Source organism: Lepisma saccharinum, chromosome 28, assembly GCF_977018435.1.
Source record: "Lepisma saccharinum chromosome 28, izLepSacc3.1, whole genome shotgun sequence".
NCBI classification, from domain to species: Eukaryota; Metazoa; Arthropoda; class Insecta; order Zygentoma; family Lepismatidae; genus Lepisma; species Lepisma saccharinum.
This window is the reverse complement of record NC_139256.1, coordinates 35,662,771-35,684,444: the sequence shown is the minus strand read 5'-3', so window position 1 is coordinate 35,684,444 and position 21,674 is coordinate 35,662,771. Positions and strand designations below refer to the sequence as shown.

Below are 21,674 nucleotides of genomic sequence, written 5' to 3'. Positions count from 1 at the left end.
TAAAGCAAGTTAATTACTTGTAACAGTAAAATTAACAGCCAGTGTAAATATATATATATTTTTGTACTTCAGAAACAATTGGCAGAAAATATCACCACTGAACAAGGAAAAACATTAGTTGATGCTGAAGGAGATGTTTTGAGAGGACTACGTAAGTATTATTGTCAATGTATCTGTTGAAAATGATTGACACAACTATACAACATATTATTTCATTTACAGCTGCAAATTTTTCAGTTAATACACCATTTTTGACAGGGACTTGTTTTAAAACTTTTATTTCTGTTATACATCTTTTGCAAGCAGTGTACACTTCCACTTCAAAGTATTTTTCTTCATTGCTATGATTTTTTTTCTTCCAAATTTTGTTTGATGGAAAGTGGGAGGGGGGGAAGCATATCTCATCATGTACATGGTGTTAACATTTTGAATATATCACACACTATACGTAGCAGTAGCAAGTAAGATTTCTTGGTTGAATTCAAACTTGGGATTATGTTTACGTAGCCCGAATTATGCGAGCTGATGAGTAAAAAGAATCTTGTACTTCCAGAGGTTGTAGAACATTGTTGCAGCATTCCAAGTCTAACTCTCGGAGAGACATTGCCCAGCATTTCTAAAGACATGGACACCTTTTCATACAAGATGCCACTAGGAGTCACAGCAGGCATTACACCGTTCAATTTTCCAGCCATGATTCCACTATGGGTAATGTGTAAATACTTTTTAAAATTTAATTAAGTGTGTATTTTCTTCTAATGGAGCCCTTCGTTGTTTCCTATTCTTCCGCTTTCCTTGTTGAATGTCCAAACTTTTCCACCCAGAACCACCAACCACCACCTCCCAAGTAAAGAATGCCTTACCAGGGACAGCTTACTCATGACTATGAACTTTGAGAGTATAACTTTGGTCCTCTCGGCCAACCTTAAAATAGTGTGTCAGAAATTTCTGTGAAAATACAGGTTTTCTGATGACTTGGTGATCAACCTAGGAGTGAATACTCGTGGAAATATTAGGGAACATTTTTAATTATTATTGTGAAATTCAGTAGAGAATTCATCATGTAACAATTATTGTCCAAAAATTTGGAACCAAAATAATAATAATAATAATAATAATAATAAAACTAGTTGAATTAGAATTTTTCTTTTGTAATTTTTTTGGCCTCTTTACAATTGCACCCCTGCTAAAACTCAAACCCAGAACCTTTAGTATTGAACTGTTTAGTCACGCAAGTGGATAAACAGTGTTATTTACCATTAGTGCTATTAATGAACCATCCTTGAGAAGAACATTTTAGAATATTATTCTGAAAGGAACAAAAGTTTTGTAATTGTAGAGTTATATATGTGACAGTATGGAAGTAAAACTTCCAAAAGTACTGTAGAACATATGTGAAGAAGGTAAAATATCCACAAGGCCCTGAAACTATGCATCAAGATGCATTAGTGGTTGTTCATGGATAGTTACATTTGCATTTAAGATTGGGTCTCCATGCCACCTTGTCCAACTCCCACTTGCTAAGGGAGTGTGCCCCTGAATAAAAGGATATTAGTAGAGGCACATATTTTTGGTAAATAAAAAGGCAAAATTTCGGTACAAAAACTGAGTCAATTTCGGGTTCAAAAGCTGTAAATAAAATAAAATATCGGTGTTATAGCGGTGAAAAAATGGATGAAAAGTGGTATATAAAAAGACATATTGGTTTTAAAATTGTGAAAATAATCCTAAATTTGATTTAAAAACTACACTTATTCCACAGAATTAACATTTCACTTCTAATAGCACATTTATGTAGTTATCAGAGTATTAAGTTTATTTCTGTGTAAAGGAGTCCATTTTTGCTTCTCCAATATTAACAGCAGAATTAATCAATTTTCCGGGAATTGCATAACTCTCAGGATAATTCAGACCTCGGAAGGTGTCGCATCGGTGAATAAACCCTGAATTTCGTGTTTAAGAGTTAATTTCGCTTTTTGCAGTTCATTTCGCATTATTTCGTGACAAAATATGGTCACAAAATGCACCTCACACCTTTCAAAAACATGAAAAATTAACATTACCATGTGTTTTTTCAAATTTCGTTTTTTCGTCAAAAACGAAATATGCATGCCCCTAGATATTAGATAAATTCTCATTCATATTTGAACATTGCTTGCAAATCTTTAGAAATAAATCTTATTTTTTATGTTCTATGTTGAATTCCAGATGTTCCCACCAGCTATAGTATGTGGTAATACATCAATCATAAAACCATCGGAACGTGATCCAGGGGCATGTATGATGCTTGTTGAGATGCTGAAGGAAGCTGGTTGCCCAGATGGAGTAGTGAATGTTATTCATGGACAGCATGATGCTGTGGACTTCATTTGCGATCATCCGGATATCAAAGCTATTTCATTCGTTGGTTCAGATCAGGCAGTAAGTAGAAAAATTTATGCATGAGTGCTTTTCAAAAAGTAAGATGTGTTTATTAGTTAAGTTTTAAAATTAAATTATCACACTGCAAAATATGTTTATTTACAGTGTTTCAGCTTGCAGAAGTAAGCTTTCTCCATTTAGTTAATAAATCTCTTTCAGAAAAAATAAAATATTCTTCATTTTATGCTACCAATATTTCAGGTCAGTGGACAATTAGGATGGTGAACAAATAGAATTTACTGTAAATGTTGAACACTTTAGTTACTTTTAATAACATTTACGGTATCCTGAACCATACCCATGGAATGCAAATGTCGCACGATGGTTGAATAGTCTCGGTTCATAACATTTGCAAATCTCGAGTCGACTGATGTGGATCCACGTGGATTAAAGCATTTAAACTGTCTTTATGAAAGCCCGATGGTCTTCCTGAATGTGGAGAAACGTTTAAGTCAAAAATGCCCTCTTTGTAATGACAAAGCCATTTTCTTGCCCTGCTTTCCCCAGTGGCATTCTCCCCGTACAAGGGACAAATGTTTTGAGTTGCCTTTGCCCCTATGTTAAACTCAGACAGAGGAATATGTCGGAAATGTTTTTTTTTTCTCCCCCACTGGACACCCATTGTTCTTTAGCCCATAAATAACTTGGTCTTTCTTCAAATCTGTAAAATTCAATTCACAAGCACAACAATTCATTCCTATTGATGAACATTAAATGATAAACAAACTCCTAACACCGCAGTGTTGCCATAGCACACAATCACTGCAAACTTATGCATCAACCCAATATGTAAAAAAATTATTTCACAACTGGAAGGTCCTATGCCACTTTGGCCCAATGCTGATGCCAGTATCCTTACAGACTTCAAAATGTTTTTTTACGTATTAAAATATAAATATTGCATTGCATTGCAACCAGTGTTTCACTTTAAAATTATTATTTCAGTTATGTTATTTAATTGCAAAATGCACGTTTGCTACATAATTTTTGTGTCGATTCAATGAAAATTGTCCATCTTGCAGAGTTTATAGGTTATTATTATTATTACAAAGCTTAGGTATCCTGTTAGTTGTGCATAATTTGTATTTTTCATTAAATTTGTTCCAGAATTGTTTAACTAAAGTGAATTTTGCTACTATATTATGCATAATGCAGTATAGTGAAAAATGCCAGCTTAACCAGGACTTGAAGCTGGGTTTCTGGCATACTGTAGGAGGTTTGAGTCCTGGTGAAACCTACTTTTTAGCTAAACTTTATTCATAGTACATTTTATTGTTCTTGCAAATGACTACCATGATTACTGCAAGAAACAAACTCTGTATATAAAATTAACTTTGGGCCAAAATGCAACAAGCCTGAAGGAGAAATATTCTGTGTTCAGAAATATTCCTACCTAGCATCTTGTCAAATCATGATTGTTGTTGAATTTCAGGGAAAGTACATTTATTCAAGAGGGTCCCAGAATGGAAAGAGAGTGCAGAGCAACATGGGAGCTAAAAACCATGGCGTGATAATGCCTGATGCGAACAAGGAGCACACGTTGAATCAGCTAGTGGGAGCAGCTTTCGGGGCAGCAGGGCAACGCTGTATGGCACTGAGTACGGCAGTGTTCGTCGGAGAGGCACAGAAGTGGCTTCCGGATTTGGTTGAAAGGGCAAAGAAGTTGAAAGTAAATGCTGGTAAGAATTCTGATTTTCTGTGGCAGTTAATACTGCGTGAGAACAAAGGATTTAAATTGCATTAAATTTTCGTTATGTCTGTTTTGCAACACACTAACTTTTAAATCTGTCATGTAGACATATTAGTAGTCATTGAATGCTACACAAAGGAACAATGCATTATTATTGTCAAAATGCATTAGAAATATGCAGAACATTAGGCAGAAACAGTTCCTGGCCATGTTTTCTCATGCAGTGACAACCATTATTAATTATGGTTCTTGTAATTTTTCATAATGTACAAAGTCAATTTAAAAGTAATTTAAAATTTTAAATAAATCTTTACCAGGTTAATTCATTTAATTTTTTTTCTCATTTCATAGTTAGTTTAATTAATTAATTAAAATACTGCATATCAAATTAAAACTAAAATCTATACGAAACCAGCTTCTGGTTTTAATTTTAATCATTCTTTATTTGACAGAATTTCACAAAATTGACTTAACCTATTACCAGGTGTAGAAGTATGAAACCAGAATTGGCCGATAGATGGTGCTAGCCGGCAGTGGAGGGTGTGGAAGATCGCGTAAGCAGCACCAGCTGCTGCCCGCCACTCCCGAGGACGTTATATCGGAACACAGCAACCCGAGTGCCAGACAGAGGAAGGTGTTGCACACCCGGAACATGGCGAGTTTTGTGCCTACGAACTACGATTTGCGGACAGCATTGGTGTTCTGTTATCATTTGAAGAAAACCGCTGCAGAATTGCATCGAAGCTTACGGCGAACATGCTCTCGGGAAAACACAGTGTTTCGAGTGGTTCAAGAAATTCAAAAGTGGCGATTTTGACTTGCGAAACGAGGAACGTGGGAAACCTCCAAAAAAGTTCGAAGACAACGAATTGCAAGCCTTATTGGATGAAGATGATACCCAAACGCAGCAGGAGCTCGCGGAACAATTGAATGTGACGCAGAAAGCTGTTTCTCTTCGGTTGAAAGCTATGGGAAAGGTGCAGAAAGCGGGCAAATGGATTCCGCATGAACTGAATGAAAGACAGCAAGGATCCTGCAAGACCACTTGTCAAATGCTGCTCGCCAGATACAAAAGTAAGTCGTTTCTCCATCGCATAGTGACCGGCGATGAGAAATGGATATATTTGGAGAATCCTAAGCGTCGTAAATCATGGGTGAATCCAGGCGAACCATCGACATCCACTACAAGACCAAATCGCTTTGGAAAAAAGACACTGCTCTGTGTTTAGTGGGATCAGCAGGGCGTCATCTATTATGAGCTGCTAAAACCCGGTGAAACCGTTAACAGCAAATGATCAATTTACATCGAGCATTTCGTGACAAACTGCCGGAATATGAATCAAGGCAACACAAGGTCATCCTGCTCCATGACAACGCCTCACCACACACAGCAAAATGGGTCCGGGAAACGATCGAGGCGTTCAAATGGGAGATACTAGGGCATGTGGCGTATTCTCCCGACTTGGCTCCATCAGATTATCATCTATTTGCCTCACTGGGACACGCTCTTGCAGAACAGCGCTTCAATTCGTATGAAGATGTACGAACATGGCTCGCGGACTGGTTCGCTTCAAAAGAAGAACGTTTTTTTTTGGCGTGGCATTCATAACCTTCCGGAAAGGTGGGAGAAATGTGTAACTAGCAATGGAGCTTACTTTGAATAAAATATTGTTTCTCAGTTGCAAACACCAGCCGTTTACTTCTTGCAAACAAATTCCGGTTTCATACTTCTACACCTGGTAAAAGAACAAGCTAAGTAAATGGATACTCCTCTATAATAAGAGATCAAGCATTAAATAAAATAAGGCGAACAAAGGATAATAAATCAAAAAAAGAAGAAAAATAGGTAGGAATTCCATACATTAAATTGATTTCTGAAAAAAAATCAATAACATTTAGAAAAGGATGAAAATCAACATATAAGCATGGGGAGATGAATACTATCTCAGAATATTAAGCGAATATTATATCAATCCTTTGTTAAATTCAGGAACATATAGTTTAGAATGTAGCTTTAAGGACAAATATGTGGGACAAACTAAATGCCCTGCAAAAGTGAGAACTTCAGAAAATTTCAGATGTATAAAGAAAGGTGGAGAAATGTTCAGGTTTTGCAAGGCATATGATAGAATCTCAACATAATTCTTAACCTGAAAACGTGAAATTGTTTGAAATACTAATAAGAAGTTAGAAACAAACCTAATCGAGCTTTAAATTTGGAAGGGAATTTTTTAAGAAAATCATCTGAATGTTGATGAATTTGGGAAGCTTTATTTCACCCAGTAGAACAGTCAAGAAAATATACTATCAAGACACAATATCAAGTGTTGGCATAAAAACATGAGATTACATATTTTGTTGACAACAAAGAATTAAATATTTTGGAACTAATAGAAAAATATGTAATATACAAGTGTTTTTCTTCCTTCCCCATTAAGTCTGATGAGGCAAACAAGAAGTTTGTGAAATGTTACCTGCTATAAAATAAATAATGTGCTGTTTATGTACATGCATAGTAATAATAATCACAAGAAACTTTATGAAACAATCAATGTACAGTGCCATGCAAAAGTTTATCAACATCGTGTTTTTCTGTGATGCTGTTTTTCAAACTTCGTTCATAAGAATGAAGGTCATTTTTTTTGCCAGATTGAAAAATCAAATAAAGATTTTTAATAATTTTGTAAATGGTCCAAAATGGACTACCACCTGTTGACACAGATGCCCAACACATAACAATTTCACTTGAATCTATAAAGTTTGAAAAAGTTACTGCAGACAAATGCAATGTTGATAAACTTGTGCATGGCACTGTATACTACAAAGTGGGACAAATCATATTATTTGGCACCCTCTTTGTAATAGTGTCAATGGTAAGATGGCTTGTGTAGTGCATGGCAGAGTGAAGAGTCTTGGTTTCAGTCATAAGACATTTTTCATTGTTTATCTCATCTCTTTCATGAACTCATCATTTATCAATATCCTTTGACTTTCAGGAAATGTTCCGGGCACAGATTTAGGGCCAGTCATTTCACCCCAGTCGAAGCAGAGGATATGCTCTTTGGTTCAGTCAGGAATTGACGAAGGGGCAAAGTGTGTACTTGATGGCAGAAATTCGACGGTGCCTGGCTATGAAAAAGGAAATTTTGTTGGACCAACAATTCTGACTGATGTAAAGGTAGGATACTTTTGTTTACTGAGATGCTGAAAAATTCTAAAATATATATTTTATTTCATCTTATATATTACACACTACATATTACCACCACCAAGAGTTGGGAAACATTACAAAATGCTGTTGGGCTCGTTCTCAGTTACATGTAGATTGCATCAGTGTACACTCCTGTTCAGAAAAAGTGGCACATACTTCAACCATCCAGCCTTATGAAATGTGCCACTTTATATGAAGAGGAGTGTGCATGGGTAATGGCAACAGAAAGTTGCGCAGAATCCACTCCACAGATGTGTAAAAAGCTTGAAAAATCGGGAAATTAACTTATGGATGAAAAAGTCATGGAAAGTCAGGAAATTTTAAAAATATATCCATTAGTCTGGAACTCGGAGAAGTGTTTCTTGTACAGCCAACAGCAAAGGTAATAGTAGACAAATTATTCATTGCTGATTTCCTTCTTTTCTATTCTACATCCTGTGTTGTTTTAAAGAATGGAATTCTGTTGGTGTGAAGCAGATGTTGTCTTCCACTAATTGGCGTTTATTGCAATCCATGATCTCACATTGTGGAAAACAGACTGAATTTCAATGGTGATGGACAATTCGCATACCATTTCTTTTGCCGTTGGGTGTACATATAATTTTAGGGAGGTACAGTAAATGCTACTTTTTTGCCTGAACTAGCTTCTTGATGTGAGATATTCTGCAACTTTTTTCTGTAGTTTATTTTGGTACATTTAATTTGACTAATATTAAAATAAACTTTATTTTCTTGTAGCTTCCTTCACTTAAAACTTGGATATTAGCTTGTTAAAGCACCACTCAAAATATTGCCACTGATGGTCCCAAGTTTGAGTCCTTGTATGAGCGTGGGCGTTTTTTTTTCACTTTCATCAAAAAATGGAAGAAGAGTGACACTAACAAAGGACCTATTTGACTTTGAGGTCGCAAGTGCAATGACTAAGTTGGACCATTCCAAAACTTCAGTACGAAACATGGTGACAATAAAATCGTAGCTGCTAATAATTAGTGTTGGGTGATATATTGTCACGATATTTTGGCGATATATATCATGGAGGTGATACATCGCTGATATCATGATACGAAAAAATATTGTATCATATCGTCTGCAATGATATTTTCTTGACGATATGTCGTGCGATATCAAATTTACGATTTCGTTCATCTCTACTAATGACACCATGTTCATAGGAGAACAATGCGATGTAAATGCATGGGAGGTGCAGAGAGCAATGTTCTACAGACTGTATGTGGTACACTTCACAAAATGGACATCATCGACATTCACAAAATGTTCAAAACACACCTTTAACTTGCACTATGACCTACGAATGAAAAATGATGCACAACATTGATCACAAAAGTTTGTGCTAGCAAGATCAATGGCGAACAAATTGGTTGTGTCTCTCTCGGCTGAAATATCAGGTTTGACAACAGTTGCTGTAGGTATAATGTAAGGTTTGCTTTGTTTTAATGCCACACTACTATTACTAGCACTGTTTTGCTGTATACTTTGACTTTGCCATTTGACTACCTCTCGTTGCCAGCTCACATTCGGATACTTCTCGTTGCGCCCCCTGTTGCCATTAGCAGCCAATATCGCGCATGCTCAGTACATGTCGTGTGCGGCTTTAAATGCTGTCAACAATATTGGGCAATCACGACCTCAAAGTCAAATAGGTCCCTTGTAAGTAAGAGAAATACCAGTACCTGCAATTTGTGTGGTTGGATTAATTTTGTCTGATTATCAGTCCAAATGTTTGTCCTTTCAAGGATCTGGAATTCTCATCCATGTGGGTCCTTCCAACGTATGGAGAGATACAGTAAACAGTAGCATACATACAACTAAGACTGTTTTATACAATGAAGGCAGTGGTCCTTCGAAATTAATAGATAAACAAAAACAGCAATGTGGAAACACAGAACTTTATCTACACAATACTCTCACAATGTTTACCGTACCACACACAAACTAATATGTTAAATAAATCAGTTGTTTTTGTCTAGATGCTTTGATGTATATTTTTGTTTTGTTTGCTATGTTATGACAATAAAGTTAATACATTGTCATATTAAGATTTGAAAAGGTTAGGCTAAGTTCAGAGATCCACACTTGTGCAATAATAATAGTTTTGGTCATATGATTACTCCAAATTTATTCATGTAATGCAATTAAATGTGTTTGAACTAATTTTAATAAATATGATGTTAAAAAAAGCCAATTTGAATATTAGGACAAAATTATGAAATTGTGCAATATTTTGAATTCTTATTTATAACAGTTATTTTTTGACTGATAATATGAAGAAAAATATCTTCAAACATATGTGTTCTTGCAAAGAAGCAAGATCAGAAACATTCATATTTATAATTCATTTTTTTTAAATTGTGTACATTTGCTTTTATTACATCAAGGTTTATATACAAATGTCAACTCTTTAAGATTGTTCTGTGTATAAATATGATGTCATTCTTGTTATTTTGTAACAACATGCAAAAAACTGTAATAGTAATTGCTAGATAAGTATATTGTTATATACAGGGTGTGTGAGTACGATTTGTCAATCAAAACAACGTTTCAGAGGTCAAGACTGCCTCCTTCTTCAGGTTAATGCGTATTCTTAGGCACCAAACATAGTGTCACGTTAAGAAAGTGTTAGTTGAGGATACAGGTTAAAGGTTATGGTAAAAAACACTTACTGAAGAACCCGCATTGTAGCTATAAAAAACGTCTTTCTGTCCACACACAAATCTAAAACCGCGCATATCACAATCTAAAACCCCATAAAAGAAACGTCCGAAGCGGCTGTTAGGAGCCACCCGGCCAGTGCTTGGTAGAAGCGAATGTGCAGTGTACGCTCAACTCTGAGAAGGAAGCAAACTTTCTTTCCCCTCATGAAACCCATGCATCACCAGTCTAAGGTGAACTCGATTTCCGCCTCAGCGGCCTTCCTGACCTCGGACGTAACATGGAAACCAAACTTGGCATCATTATTCACAGCTTTATCCCATTTTTTAAAAAATGCAATCCATCCATCTTCCAAATTCCCGTCGTCTCTATTAAGTTTATTACAATTATCCGTGCATTAACCTGTATCCTCAACGAACACTTTTTTAACGTGACACCATGTTTGGTGCCTAAGAATATGCATTAACCTGAAGAAGGAGGCAGTCTTGACTTCTGAAACGTTGTTTTGATCAACAAATCGTACTCGCACATGTAAGTAATTTATCTTAGATCTTTTTAAAGTTCTTCATTATTTAGCTGTGAGTAATACGCACATCACAATATGTTATACAGGGTGAGCCAAAAGTCCCCTTACCCGCTATGTATTTTGTGACGAGCGAAGGTAATGGATCTGAAGTAAATAGAGTATGATAAGAGACGAGACATGTTAGCTGAGGAGGTTATAGACAGCAATTTAGTCCAGAATGTCTAGGTGGACACCATCATTTTCATAACAGAGAATTAATCAGCTCCAAGTACGGTGTGCCGAACGTGAGCCAAAAGTCCCATTACCCCCATTTCATCGCATGATAATGCATTGTGGGGTTATATTAAACAGCAAGTTTCCAGCACGCGTTACCACACAACTAACGAACTGAACAAAGCATTTGCCACGATCACTCGCACAATGCTGCATAGAATTTCACACTGTACCTGGAGATGCATAATTCTGTGTTATGAAAATGATGGTGTCCACACAAACATTCTGGACTAAATTGTTGTCTGTAACCTCCTCAGCTAACATGTCTTGTCTCTTATCATACTCTATTTACTTGAGATCTGTAACCTTCCCTCGTCGCAAAATACATAAGGGGTAATGGGACTTTTGGCTCACCCTGTACATTGCAAAATAGCTGTAACAGAGTAAATATGTCCGTTTACTTCACAAACCTCAAGACTGTTAAGCACCTTAACACCTTCCCTGTGTTCAGCGTAATATTACACGCTTGGTCACTATAGCTTATTTTGTGTTGGGCGTAAAATTACGCCCGCGAACATCTCTGATTGAAGTAACCTGTGTTGAACGGAATAATACGTTTTTTGTTGGTGAAACATATGTTTTGCTATTGAAGAAATAACGACCTTTTATTTAGTCACGATTTTCAGTGCCGACAAAGAAGAAGTAGTTCAAAGGAAAGGAAACTGTTTTTGTGTTACGCTGACAAAGTGCAAACATGAGTTCGTGTGTGTGTCGTGTTTAATAAGTTGCTTTATGTACATTTTTTTTTGTCTTGCGTTATTTGAACTGTTGGTGATTTATTGTTGGTTTTGGTGTGTGAAATGGCAAAGAGGAAACGTGCCAAGTGCCAAGAAAAGTGTTCAAGTTCAGATTGTTTTTCCTAAGTTTGAGTTTCTAATAGTATCCAACAGTAGCAGCGATTAAGGGGGGCAAGGGGGCAGCCCCCCTACTTTTTGCCACTTTTGCCCCCACACTATGCAAAATATTTTCTACAAAGGGAAATATACTGTCTTTGCCCCCCCCCCCAGTTTTGGCACCTTACCCCCCAGTTTCGGAACCCAATTGCCGCCAATGGTATCTAATAGTATTGTCAAACAGGATTGCGAAATATTTTTTCCCTTATACCTATTGAAGATATTGCAATGAAACTTGGCGGACACGTTACGTATAGACCATAGTATTTTTCAAGGTAGATTATAATTGGGTACTGGCCCCAAAGTTACTAAAAGGGATTTTTCGGAGGGAAATTTCCCAAATTATCCCCAATTTTCCTTTCCTCATACTTGATGTACACATGTGCATGGTACCATTTGAAAGCCTGTTCTATTCTGGAGAGAAAGACGTATGAACCTTGATACTCAGATGAATTGTGCTGAAGCAATAGCACTTAAAAATATTACTATGGAAACTCAGAAAAAAAATACACAGAGCAGGAAAGCATTTTGTCAGAAAATTACACAGGAAAGGGGTTATATATATAACAATTGAAGATGACACATGCTAAAAAATCTTTCTGGAACTGATTACTCTGATACTAGTGGTCTTGTGACATTTAAGGAATCTTATGATGGAATAAGGATAAGTGCAAATGTAGCAATTTGGAAAGTCTTCATAATTGTACAATTATTAACGTTTTTAAAAGATTAGACTTTGCAATTTAACCATAAAATTGGTTGCTTAAGCTATATAGAAGCCTTTTTGCTCATAACTGGATCTTGATAGGATGTGATGTAGCCAGATATTTAGATTTGAAAATTGAAGAACAAAATTGTGGAAAACCTGGATGAAGACATTTATACTCAAGCAGATTCTTGCTTGTATATGAAAAAGACTGATTCTTTTTAGAGAAGATTGTCTAAGACACATTTTCTTTATTTTAATTTCACTTATATGTTATAAATAATTGTTTTTCTATGTATAAATGATGATGTTTTAACTGTTTTTGCTTGGTTATAACAATATATTTTACATAAAATTACTCGAACTATTTCGGTATAAAAAATTATATTTCTTAGTAAATGTAAGACAGTGATTAATTTTCAGCATGTAACTGTAGCTTCCTACTGCACAACACATTTATTTGAATTCTAATTGTACAGGGTCTGTATTTTAAGTAATGAGAATATTTCTTTTCTCCCGCGACTAGACGTCAGAGCGCGCTGGGACCGGTTGGAGTCGGTAGTGGGGGGTGTGACCTTGAAAGCGCTCCAAGCGGCTGTTGCCTGCTGGCGTCCATTGAGGCATGATCATGCGTGGCGTGGATGTCTGCAAAGTAGTGTGTGCAAGAGCAAAATGCAGCAAAGCATGGAACAGCGGTACGCGATCAAATTTTGTGTGCGCCTTGGAAAATCTGGTGCAGCAACGCTGGAAATGATTTGGCGAGCGTACGGCAGTGACAGTTTATCACAAGCGCAAGTGTTTCGGTGGCACAAAATGTTCAAAGAAGACCGGGAGAGCATGGAGGACGAACCCCGCGCAGGGCAGGAATTTGTGCCTGCAGGACAGACAGTCAATGGCTCCTTCTACGTGAGGGTGTTAAAAAGGTTGAAGAGACGGGTCAACCGAGTGCGACCAGAAATTGCCGCCGATTGGAAGCTCCATCATGACAATGCGCCATGTCACACGTGCTTCGTGGTTAGAGAGTTCATGACGAAATCTGGCATCACAACGATTCCTCAGTCTCCCTACAGCCCCGACCTTGCCCCTGCAGATTTTTTCCTCTTTCCCAGAGTGAAAACAGTCCTCAAAGGACACCACCACGGAACTCTGGATGCGGTCAAAGCAGCTTGCACGCCTGCTCTGAAGGCTGTTCCAGTTGCTGACTTTTAGGGAGCGTACGACGCATGTTAAACTCTCCTGCAGAAGTGTGTTGAAGCTCAAGGGGCATACTTTGAAGACTACTAAAGGTTTGTAGCGATATCTGTAATAAATTTTGTTTTCTGGATTTATTCTCATTACTTAAAATACAGACCCTGTATGCCATTACATATCAGGCAGTTATATGATGTGTCAATCAGAACTTTAGGTATAACCGAGAGCATTTACCAGTCACATTTTTTGTGATATAAAAAGTAATTGGGGAGACATTATTTAACAGAATTGGTTGACCACGCTGTCTTCACTGTTCTCACTGTCTTTTCATATTTATTTATTTATTTATTTATTTGAGAAAATTTCAGATACAGCACAGGTGGCCATTTTACACTGAAATTGTCAACAATGAGAAAGCAATAATTATAATAAGCATAAAAATAAAAAATAAAATAAAATAAATAAATAAAAATAAATAAGAAATAATTAAGAGTAACAAAACAACATAAAAGTGAATAGCAAATGAACAAAAAAATAAGTAAGAGATGGCACTATGTGGTATTAATTACAAGTATTTCTTCTGATAGAAGACCGAAAGGCAAACTCGGAGGAAAATATATCAATACTTGAGGGGAGATCATTGTATTGTGCTGCAAGTCTATAAAAGAGAGATCTTTTTTGAATTTCTAGTCTAGGTTTTTTAGTATAAAATAACCTTGTATTGCGAGTTGTGCGCATAGGTACTCTAAAGTGGAATTCCTCAAGGAGTGTGTTGCAGCGGATTTTGCCATTCACAATTTTGTATAAGTAACTGAAATCATTCTGCAAACGTCGCTGATAAGCAGTTTGTAAGTTTAGAAAAGACAAGAGATGCGGAGATGAAAAATTGCGTAATGAGGGAACCCTGTGACGGACTATAGCTAGGAAGAAGTGAAAGACTGAATCGAATCTGGAGAGGTGAGTGGGACATGCCATGGACCAGACGGGAGTGCAGTATTCTATTATTGGGGAGATGAATGATGTGAAGTACAAAGTGAGGGCTGAGATGTCACTAATTTCAGTGAAACGGTAGAGTAAACCTAAGAGACGCATGGCCTTTTTTGTGGTGCATAAAATATGTTCCTCAAATGTGAGCTTTTGGTCGAAAACAATGCCTAGGTCTTTGTGAGAGGATACTGCTTTGATGTTATTGCCAGAGATGGAGTAAGATGACTTTAACAGATTCTTCTTGAGAGAGATAGTGAGAGTAGTACACTTGTCAGGATGTAATGTAAGGTCCCATGTCAGGCACCAGGAAGTAAATGTTGCTATGTCATTCTGAAGAAGATGAGTATCGTCGGAAGTGGAGATTTCCCTGAAAATTTTACAGTCATCTGCGAAAAGAAGGTAATTGCTAGAGGGAGCTGTGAGATGGTCGGCAAGGTCATCGACGAATAATATAAACAAGAGAGGTCCTAGAACACTACCCTGTGGAACTCCAGAGAGGACAGGAAGAAAGTTAGAAACAGTTCCAGGAAGAACAACACGTTGTTGGCGATCGCTAAGGTAGTCTGTGAGAAGGGTGAGAAATTTGCCATGAATGTTGAATCTATTGCATAATTTGTGAATCAGAAGACGATGACTAACAGTATCAAAGGCTTTGGCCAGATCAAAGTATATTACATGTAATTGTGAATTATTTGAAATGCATTCCATAGCATGTGAGAGTAAAACAGACAGGTTTGTAAGACAGGAGCTACCAGGAAGAAAACCATGTTGCTTAGAGCTTAAGTACGGAGAAACAAATTTGTACAGTCTGTCTTTGATTACTTTTTCACAGATGATGGACAGAGGAGAGAGTAAGGAGATTGGTCTGTAAGATGAAACAAAATTTTTGTTACCACTTTTGTGAATCGGTGTGATGTTAGCTTGTTTCCAAGCGTGAGGAAAGATGCCTTCCGAAAAACATCTGTTCAAGAGAATGGAGAGGGGATAGCACAGGGATTGCACAGTTTTCCTGAGGAACATGGTGTTGATATCGTCCGGTCCTAGGGCACGGTGAACTGAAAGAGACGACAATAGATCCTTCACCTCATCGGGTGTAGTGACAAGCGTTGTTAGGGAGGAGGAACAGACTGGTCTTACGTTTGGCAACGCTGCAAGGGAAGACGGGGGGCAGAAGTTACCATGAAAATAAGCGTTGAAGAGTTCTGCCCTTCGGTCTCCTATCACACTTTCACTATCATGCGTAATTTCAGCTGGAATCCTACTGTTATTTTTCCTTGAGTTTATTAGATTAAAAAAGTTTTTTGGGTTTTCCGGGATTGTTGCAGTTAATGTTGAGTCTATTGTTCCATCTTTGCAGCCTAATATGATTTGCTACAAGGAGGAGATCTTTGGTCCTGTTTTGATCACCCTCAGTGTGGATACAATGGATGAAGCTATCCAGATTATAAATAGCAATCCCTATGGTAATGGAACAGCAATCTTCACAACAAATGGAGCAACGGCCAGAAAGTTTACACATGAAATTGATGTTGGGCAGGTTAGTTATATTTTCAGTCTGTATATGTAGTAGGGGTGTTATCAATTAATCAGTTGCATATCAGCATCAGCTATTATTGAAGTATTGTAAAATTGGATTTTTGCAGACTTTTTATTTTCGTAAATAGTTTGTATTTGAACACACTAGTCTGCCTTTTTCTGTCATAAATGAAAAGTATACATGAGGGGGGGGGACCCAAAAGGAGCCGGAATTTTGTAATAAAAAATTGTGTATTTATTTTTGTGTTACATATTTAATCACCTTCAAAGTACTGTCCATTTGATGGAATGTACCTGTCCAAACGTGTTGTCCACTTTTCGAAGGAGTCCTGAAACTCTTTCGAAGTGATACCTTGTAAGATCTCAGTCGTTTTTCTCTTCACACCTTCCACATCTGCAAAACGTTTTCCTTTGAGGACTTTTTCATTCAGGGGAATAAAAAGAAATTGCACAGAGCAAGATCGGGTGAATATGGTGGATGGATTAGTTGGGTCATGCTGTTTTTGGTGAATTTGTTTCACACCCGAGGCTTTGTGCACTGGTGCGTTGTTGTGGCGAAGCCCCTATGCCCCACTTTGCAATTCCTGGCTCAAAATTTGTTGGTAGGAACTTCAGAATACACTAGAAAAATCAACAAGTTCATCAATTGTTCTGCGACTGTCTTCCAAGATCAGTTTATGAATTCTTGCTATGTTTTCATCTGTTCGGGAAGTCGAGGGTTGGCCTGAGCAAGGTTGGTCTGCAAGTTATAGTTCAACTGATAGTTCAACATTCCTGAAGTGGAAAAACCACTCTTGTTTTACCCAGAATAGTTTCCTTGTAAGCTGTTTCAAGCATTACAACCATTTCTCCTGCCATTTTTCCTAACAGAAAACAGAATTTCACAGCTGCACATTGTTCAAACTTTTCAACTTCACAAAAATCGACAAAAGAAAAAAATTACACTCAATGGCGCTGGACGGCAAACTGATGCAGAATGGTCCTCCCTGCAAGAGGCATCTAGCGATGGAAGCATGTACTACAGTGGGTCTCTCCCATCAGAGAACAATTCCGGTTTCTTTAGGTTCCCCCTTTGTACACACTGGTATTGTAAGCTAATTTTGTAATATGTCTCTTGTGTAAGGGAACTTTCAAGCCAAAGTGACGAGTGACAAGTGAGAAGCCACAAGCTGCACTTGCTACTTGGAAATGAACCTTCAGAAATAAATGTGACCTTTTGTACCAGAATGACAAAACAAACTGTAGCTGTCACTTGGACTGGACTGTTTTCTCAATAGTGTACATCTGTCACCTCAGTGTGTTGGATCCACATGCCTTTTTGCAGAATAGAGGGACCCTGCCATTTGTCACTTCAGAAAGTTCTCCAAGGCAAAGATCATCAGTCCTGTTACATAATACAAGGTTTAAAATATATAAAAAAAATATCTCTGTAACTACGAATGCTAGTTACAAATTATAGCTTTTTTCAGTACAGTCTAAGCTAAAAGCACATGGTAAAAAAAAAAATATTTTTTTTTTTACGAAATTCATTGGGCCCCCCACATGATGGTTCAAAACAATACCTGCATATTGCCTAATATGTATTCCATTCTTGTGGCAAGACTTGAACACTTGATTATAATACATTCAGCAGGATATGTTGTTTGGTAATTCAAGTTTGTCATACCTTCATATGTACTGAACAAAAAGAGAACTGAAATATCGTGTGTAGTTTTCAAGAAATGGCATGTTTATTCCTGCCTCATGCTGGTTGTACACATTTGCACCAACCGTTCACTAAAGGTTAAAAAACTTCTTACGTCATGTGTTGGCAACATTCTTGTTCCACACAAGATGAATGCTAGAGTTACAAATTTTAGCTCGTTTAATTCAGTACAGTCTATGGTACAAAAAACAACTAAAAAAAACAACAACTATTTGATTTACCAAATAGAAGAAGCAATTTTTTTTAAAACTCTGTCGGGCCTCTATGATGCTGGAAAGTGCGAGTTTCAAAACATTACCTGCACATTGCCTCATATGTGTTCCATTCTCATGGCAAAAATTGCACACTTGCTGATGATACTTTAGGAGAGAAAAAATATTTTGTTGTTAAAGCCATCCTTTTTTTTTGGGCACAAAATTCCAAAATCTGATTTTTTTTATCTGAAACTAGTCTAGTTAAAAATTATATCTTCCTTTCTTCAGTACAAATCAGGCTATAAGCCTATGGTTGAAGCGGAGACGTGATCGGTTCAGAATGGTATCTGCATATTGCCTGATATGTGTTTCATTCTCATGTCAAGAATTATGCACGAGCTTTTAATACTTTCAGAAAAAAATCTAATATAAAGTCCATGCTTGTTTGTTGCTCCCCTTTCCTCCTAAATATATCCAGAATCTAATTTAACTTTACTGATTATATTAATATGATGCCTCAAGGCTCTGGCAGCATTCAAAACATGCATCTCCGAACATTACCTGGGTCACAGTATGCTCCAAATGTGACACACTTCATGTCCTAGCCTTTAAGGGTTAAATTTTGAAGTTGTGCAAGGAAACAATAGACAGAACTGAAGTTCACAACTTTTCCTCTGAGAATCCAGTTTGTGTTTTTGCTAAGGCTATATCAAATAACTATTTCAGTTTGTGGTGTAGTTGCTCTTTTTTGTCTGCTGTCATCCATCATAGATACCACAAACTACGTTGATGAAGGCCGTGGTTCTTCAAATTTAATCAGACAACAAAATGAACAACATGAAAACTTGAAACTTGACGTATATGGTATTTCAGTTTGGCTCTTTCCTGCCAACGTCTATGAGTTGATAGAGTACAGTTCAAGAAACGAAACAGAAATAATAAAAACAAAGGAAATAAGAAATGCATCAAACACAAGTGAAAATCAGTCAGTTCTATGTGTAATCATTTGACAAAAAACGAAATGTCAACACACACATTGTAGTGTTAATTTTTCATGTTTTTGAAAGGTGTGTGATGCATTTTGCTACCATGTTTTGTCACAAAATAATGCGAAATAAACTTTTAAACATGAAATTTAGGATTTATTTATCAACGCGGCACCTTCTGAGGTCTGAATTATCCTATGAGTTATGCAATTCATGGAAAATTGATTAATTCCACTGTTGATATTGGAGAAGCAAAAATGGGCTCCTTTACACCAAAATAAACTTAATAATACCCTGATAGCTACATAAATGTGCTATTAGAAGTGAAATGTTAATTTTGTGTGTAACTAATTAGGTGGGTACTCAAATAATAAACAAAATGGGAAGACGCGCAAAGAGGCCGTGGAAACAAGTTACACGTACCCAAACCTAACAGTTACAAAAGTCGTTGTTTGAGGCTAACGACGCGTATTTTGTACCGTCACCTCAGTCTCGAGTGAGAACCAATTAATCGGGACAAAGCGATCTATTAAACAAAATGATATCTTCGTGCTAAGGTCAAAAATATGTTCCCCCTTTTTTTGCGACCAAGTTAACCCTTAAACTAGAATGTGAATTCTGCCACGGTTCCTTATCCAAACAATTACAACCTCGTTTACCCAATTTTTAATTTTAAGGTACAGTTTTTTTCTAAGTTAAACATGTACTACAATATGTAATTTGTGACGCGTGGTCAAATTTATTATATTAACCCCGCAGCGAGGAATGGTTAATATTTTCTCATCAACAACAAATACATCGATATAAATATAACATTTGACGAAACCAGCGTCTGTTGGGGAGGAAATCACTAAAAATCCTTTTTGTTTGAGTTCCCTTTTTTACAATCCCTCTTAATGTTTCGACTTGCAGTTTGGTCAAGAGTAACACGTACATTCGACAGACGACACTTCACAGTTCACAACGTAATGGTCGTAAAAGTACATAGCTCTATAAATGGATCAATCGGACTGCGTGGTTTATCAGTGGTGGCGAACTGGAGAGCCAAATGACGCCTTCCTCCGGGTCCTATCCACGTACGTCCAAAGTATCCTATACTGCTACTTGTCTCCTTTTTCCTTGAACTTGGCCAATTGCGTCTTCTTAATTCATGCCCCTCATCGTGCGCGAGAGAACGACGATCAAAGTAGCCAACGGTCAAAAGTGTTTCGTGTAGTCATCGTCTCTGCTTGCTACCTTTTCTCGAAAAAACACGAACTCTCTCTCGCGTATTAGTCTCATGCAATCCAAAACAGGACAGCTTCTTGTCGCGTTCGAGAGATAAAGGCAGCCCGCTATTACCAAAGGTCATCAGAAACAGGAAGAGGTATGCCTAACCATACTAGTCCATGCTCTCCTCAAGTCGAGGCCGTCCCTTGCAACTCCTTCACAACTGACCAGCTCGTTCGGAACTGACTTTTCCTTCGATCGTGATCGCAGAAAACAAGAAGAATCCCACTAAGGGCCTCTAGCGGTCAATCGACCAACTAGTCCCCAATAACAGGCTGACGCAAGGCGTACCGAAGATTATGAGGAAAAATGTGAGGCTTTTCTACGCGATAAATTAACGTAATACATTTATTACTGATCTGCGTAGATAAACGTCACATGTGTAATAAGTGTAGTTTTTAAATCAAATTTAAGATTATATTCACAATTTTGAAACCAAAATGTCTTTTTTTTATACCACTTTTCATTCGATTTTTCACTGCTATAACACCAAAATTTTATTTTATTTACCACTTTTGAACCTGAAATTGACTGTTTTTGTACCGAAATTTTGCTTTTTTATTTACCAAAATTATGTGCCTGTAGTAATCATTCTCTGAATAGAAGTTCATGTATATTGTCCTTCTATTGCTTTTCAGGTTGGTATCAATGTTCCAATACCAGTTCCTCTGTCCATGTTCTCCTTCACTGGCTCAAGGGGGTCCTTCCTAGGAGATCAACACTTTTATGGAAAACAGGTGAGTTAAATATTTACATGTAATATGAAGTTCTAATGATTAGTGCTTGTATCTTTGGTGCAAACTGAGCCAGGTTCAATTCCTGATGGAAGATGCATGTTGTTGATGTTGACCCAGCATCTTGAGGACGTTTCAGACCTACTTATAAACTATGGACAAGAGTCCATTGAGGTAGTGATGGGTTATCGCAGTTCCTTTTTGGAAGTCAGTTCACCGGAGCTCGCTTACTGAAAAGTCATTCAGCAGTTGGGAAAAGTGAAAAACAATAATGAACATTTTGGTTTTGGCATTTTTTCTTGTTTTCTGCCATTTTTGGTTAACGGCAATGATCAAGATGGTTAGATGAACACCCATGACCTTACTGGACTGGACCAAGAAAACCTTGTTGGAGATTACTGGGTGATTTCATCTCAGATTATACAGATTATGTCAACTCACCATCATGGATTTTGCTGATACATGTCCAAAAAATAAAATATTTCTCTTTTCTGTTGATTTGTTACAGTGTTACAAGCTCACGAAGAAAGACACTATTTGATCAAAAATTTTATGCAAGGAAAATAATGCAATATTGAAACCACTATAAATAAAAAACAAAAAATGATAGAGACTTATGGCTTCCTTTATTTGAAATCTTGTTAACGTACTTCTAAAACCTTATTAAGGAACATATTTATGA

The 21,674-nt window shown here is 37.1% G+C and overlaps 1 protein-coding gene across 2 annotated transcripts in view; it reads left to right on the top strand.

Moving 5' to 3' along the window:
* Nucleotides 1-21,674, top strand: part of LOC145981080 (putative methylmalonate-semialdehyde/malonate-semialdehyde dehydrogenase [acylating], mitochondrial) — a 49,277-nt gene that overhangs the window by 14,583 nt on the left and 13,020 nt on the right. For both annotated transcript variants that reach the window (XM_083114208.1, XM_083114207.1), the window contains exons 4-10: nt 73-151; nt 554-708; nt 2,209-2,421; nt 3,854-4,100; nt 7,108-7,289; nt 15,926-16,105; nt 20,897-20,995. In XM_083114208.1, the coding sequence (XP_082970334.1) occupies nt 73-151; nt 554-708; nt 2,209-2,421; nt 3,854-4,100; nt 7,108-7,289; nt 15,926-16,105; nt 20,897-20,995 (1,155 nt within the window). The remainder of the gene's footprint in view (nt 1-72; nt 152-553; nt 709-2,208; nt 2,422-3,853; nt 4,101-7,107; nt 7,290-15,925; nt 16,106-20,896; nt 20,996-21,674) is intronic.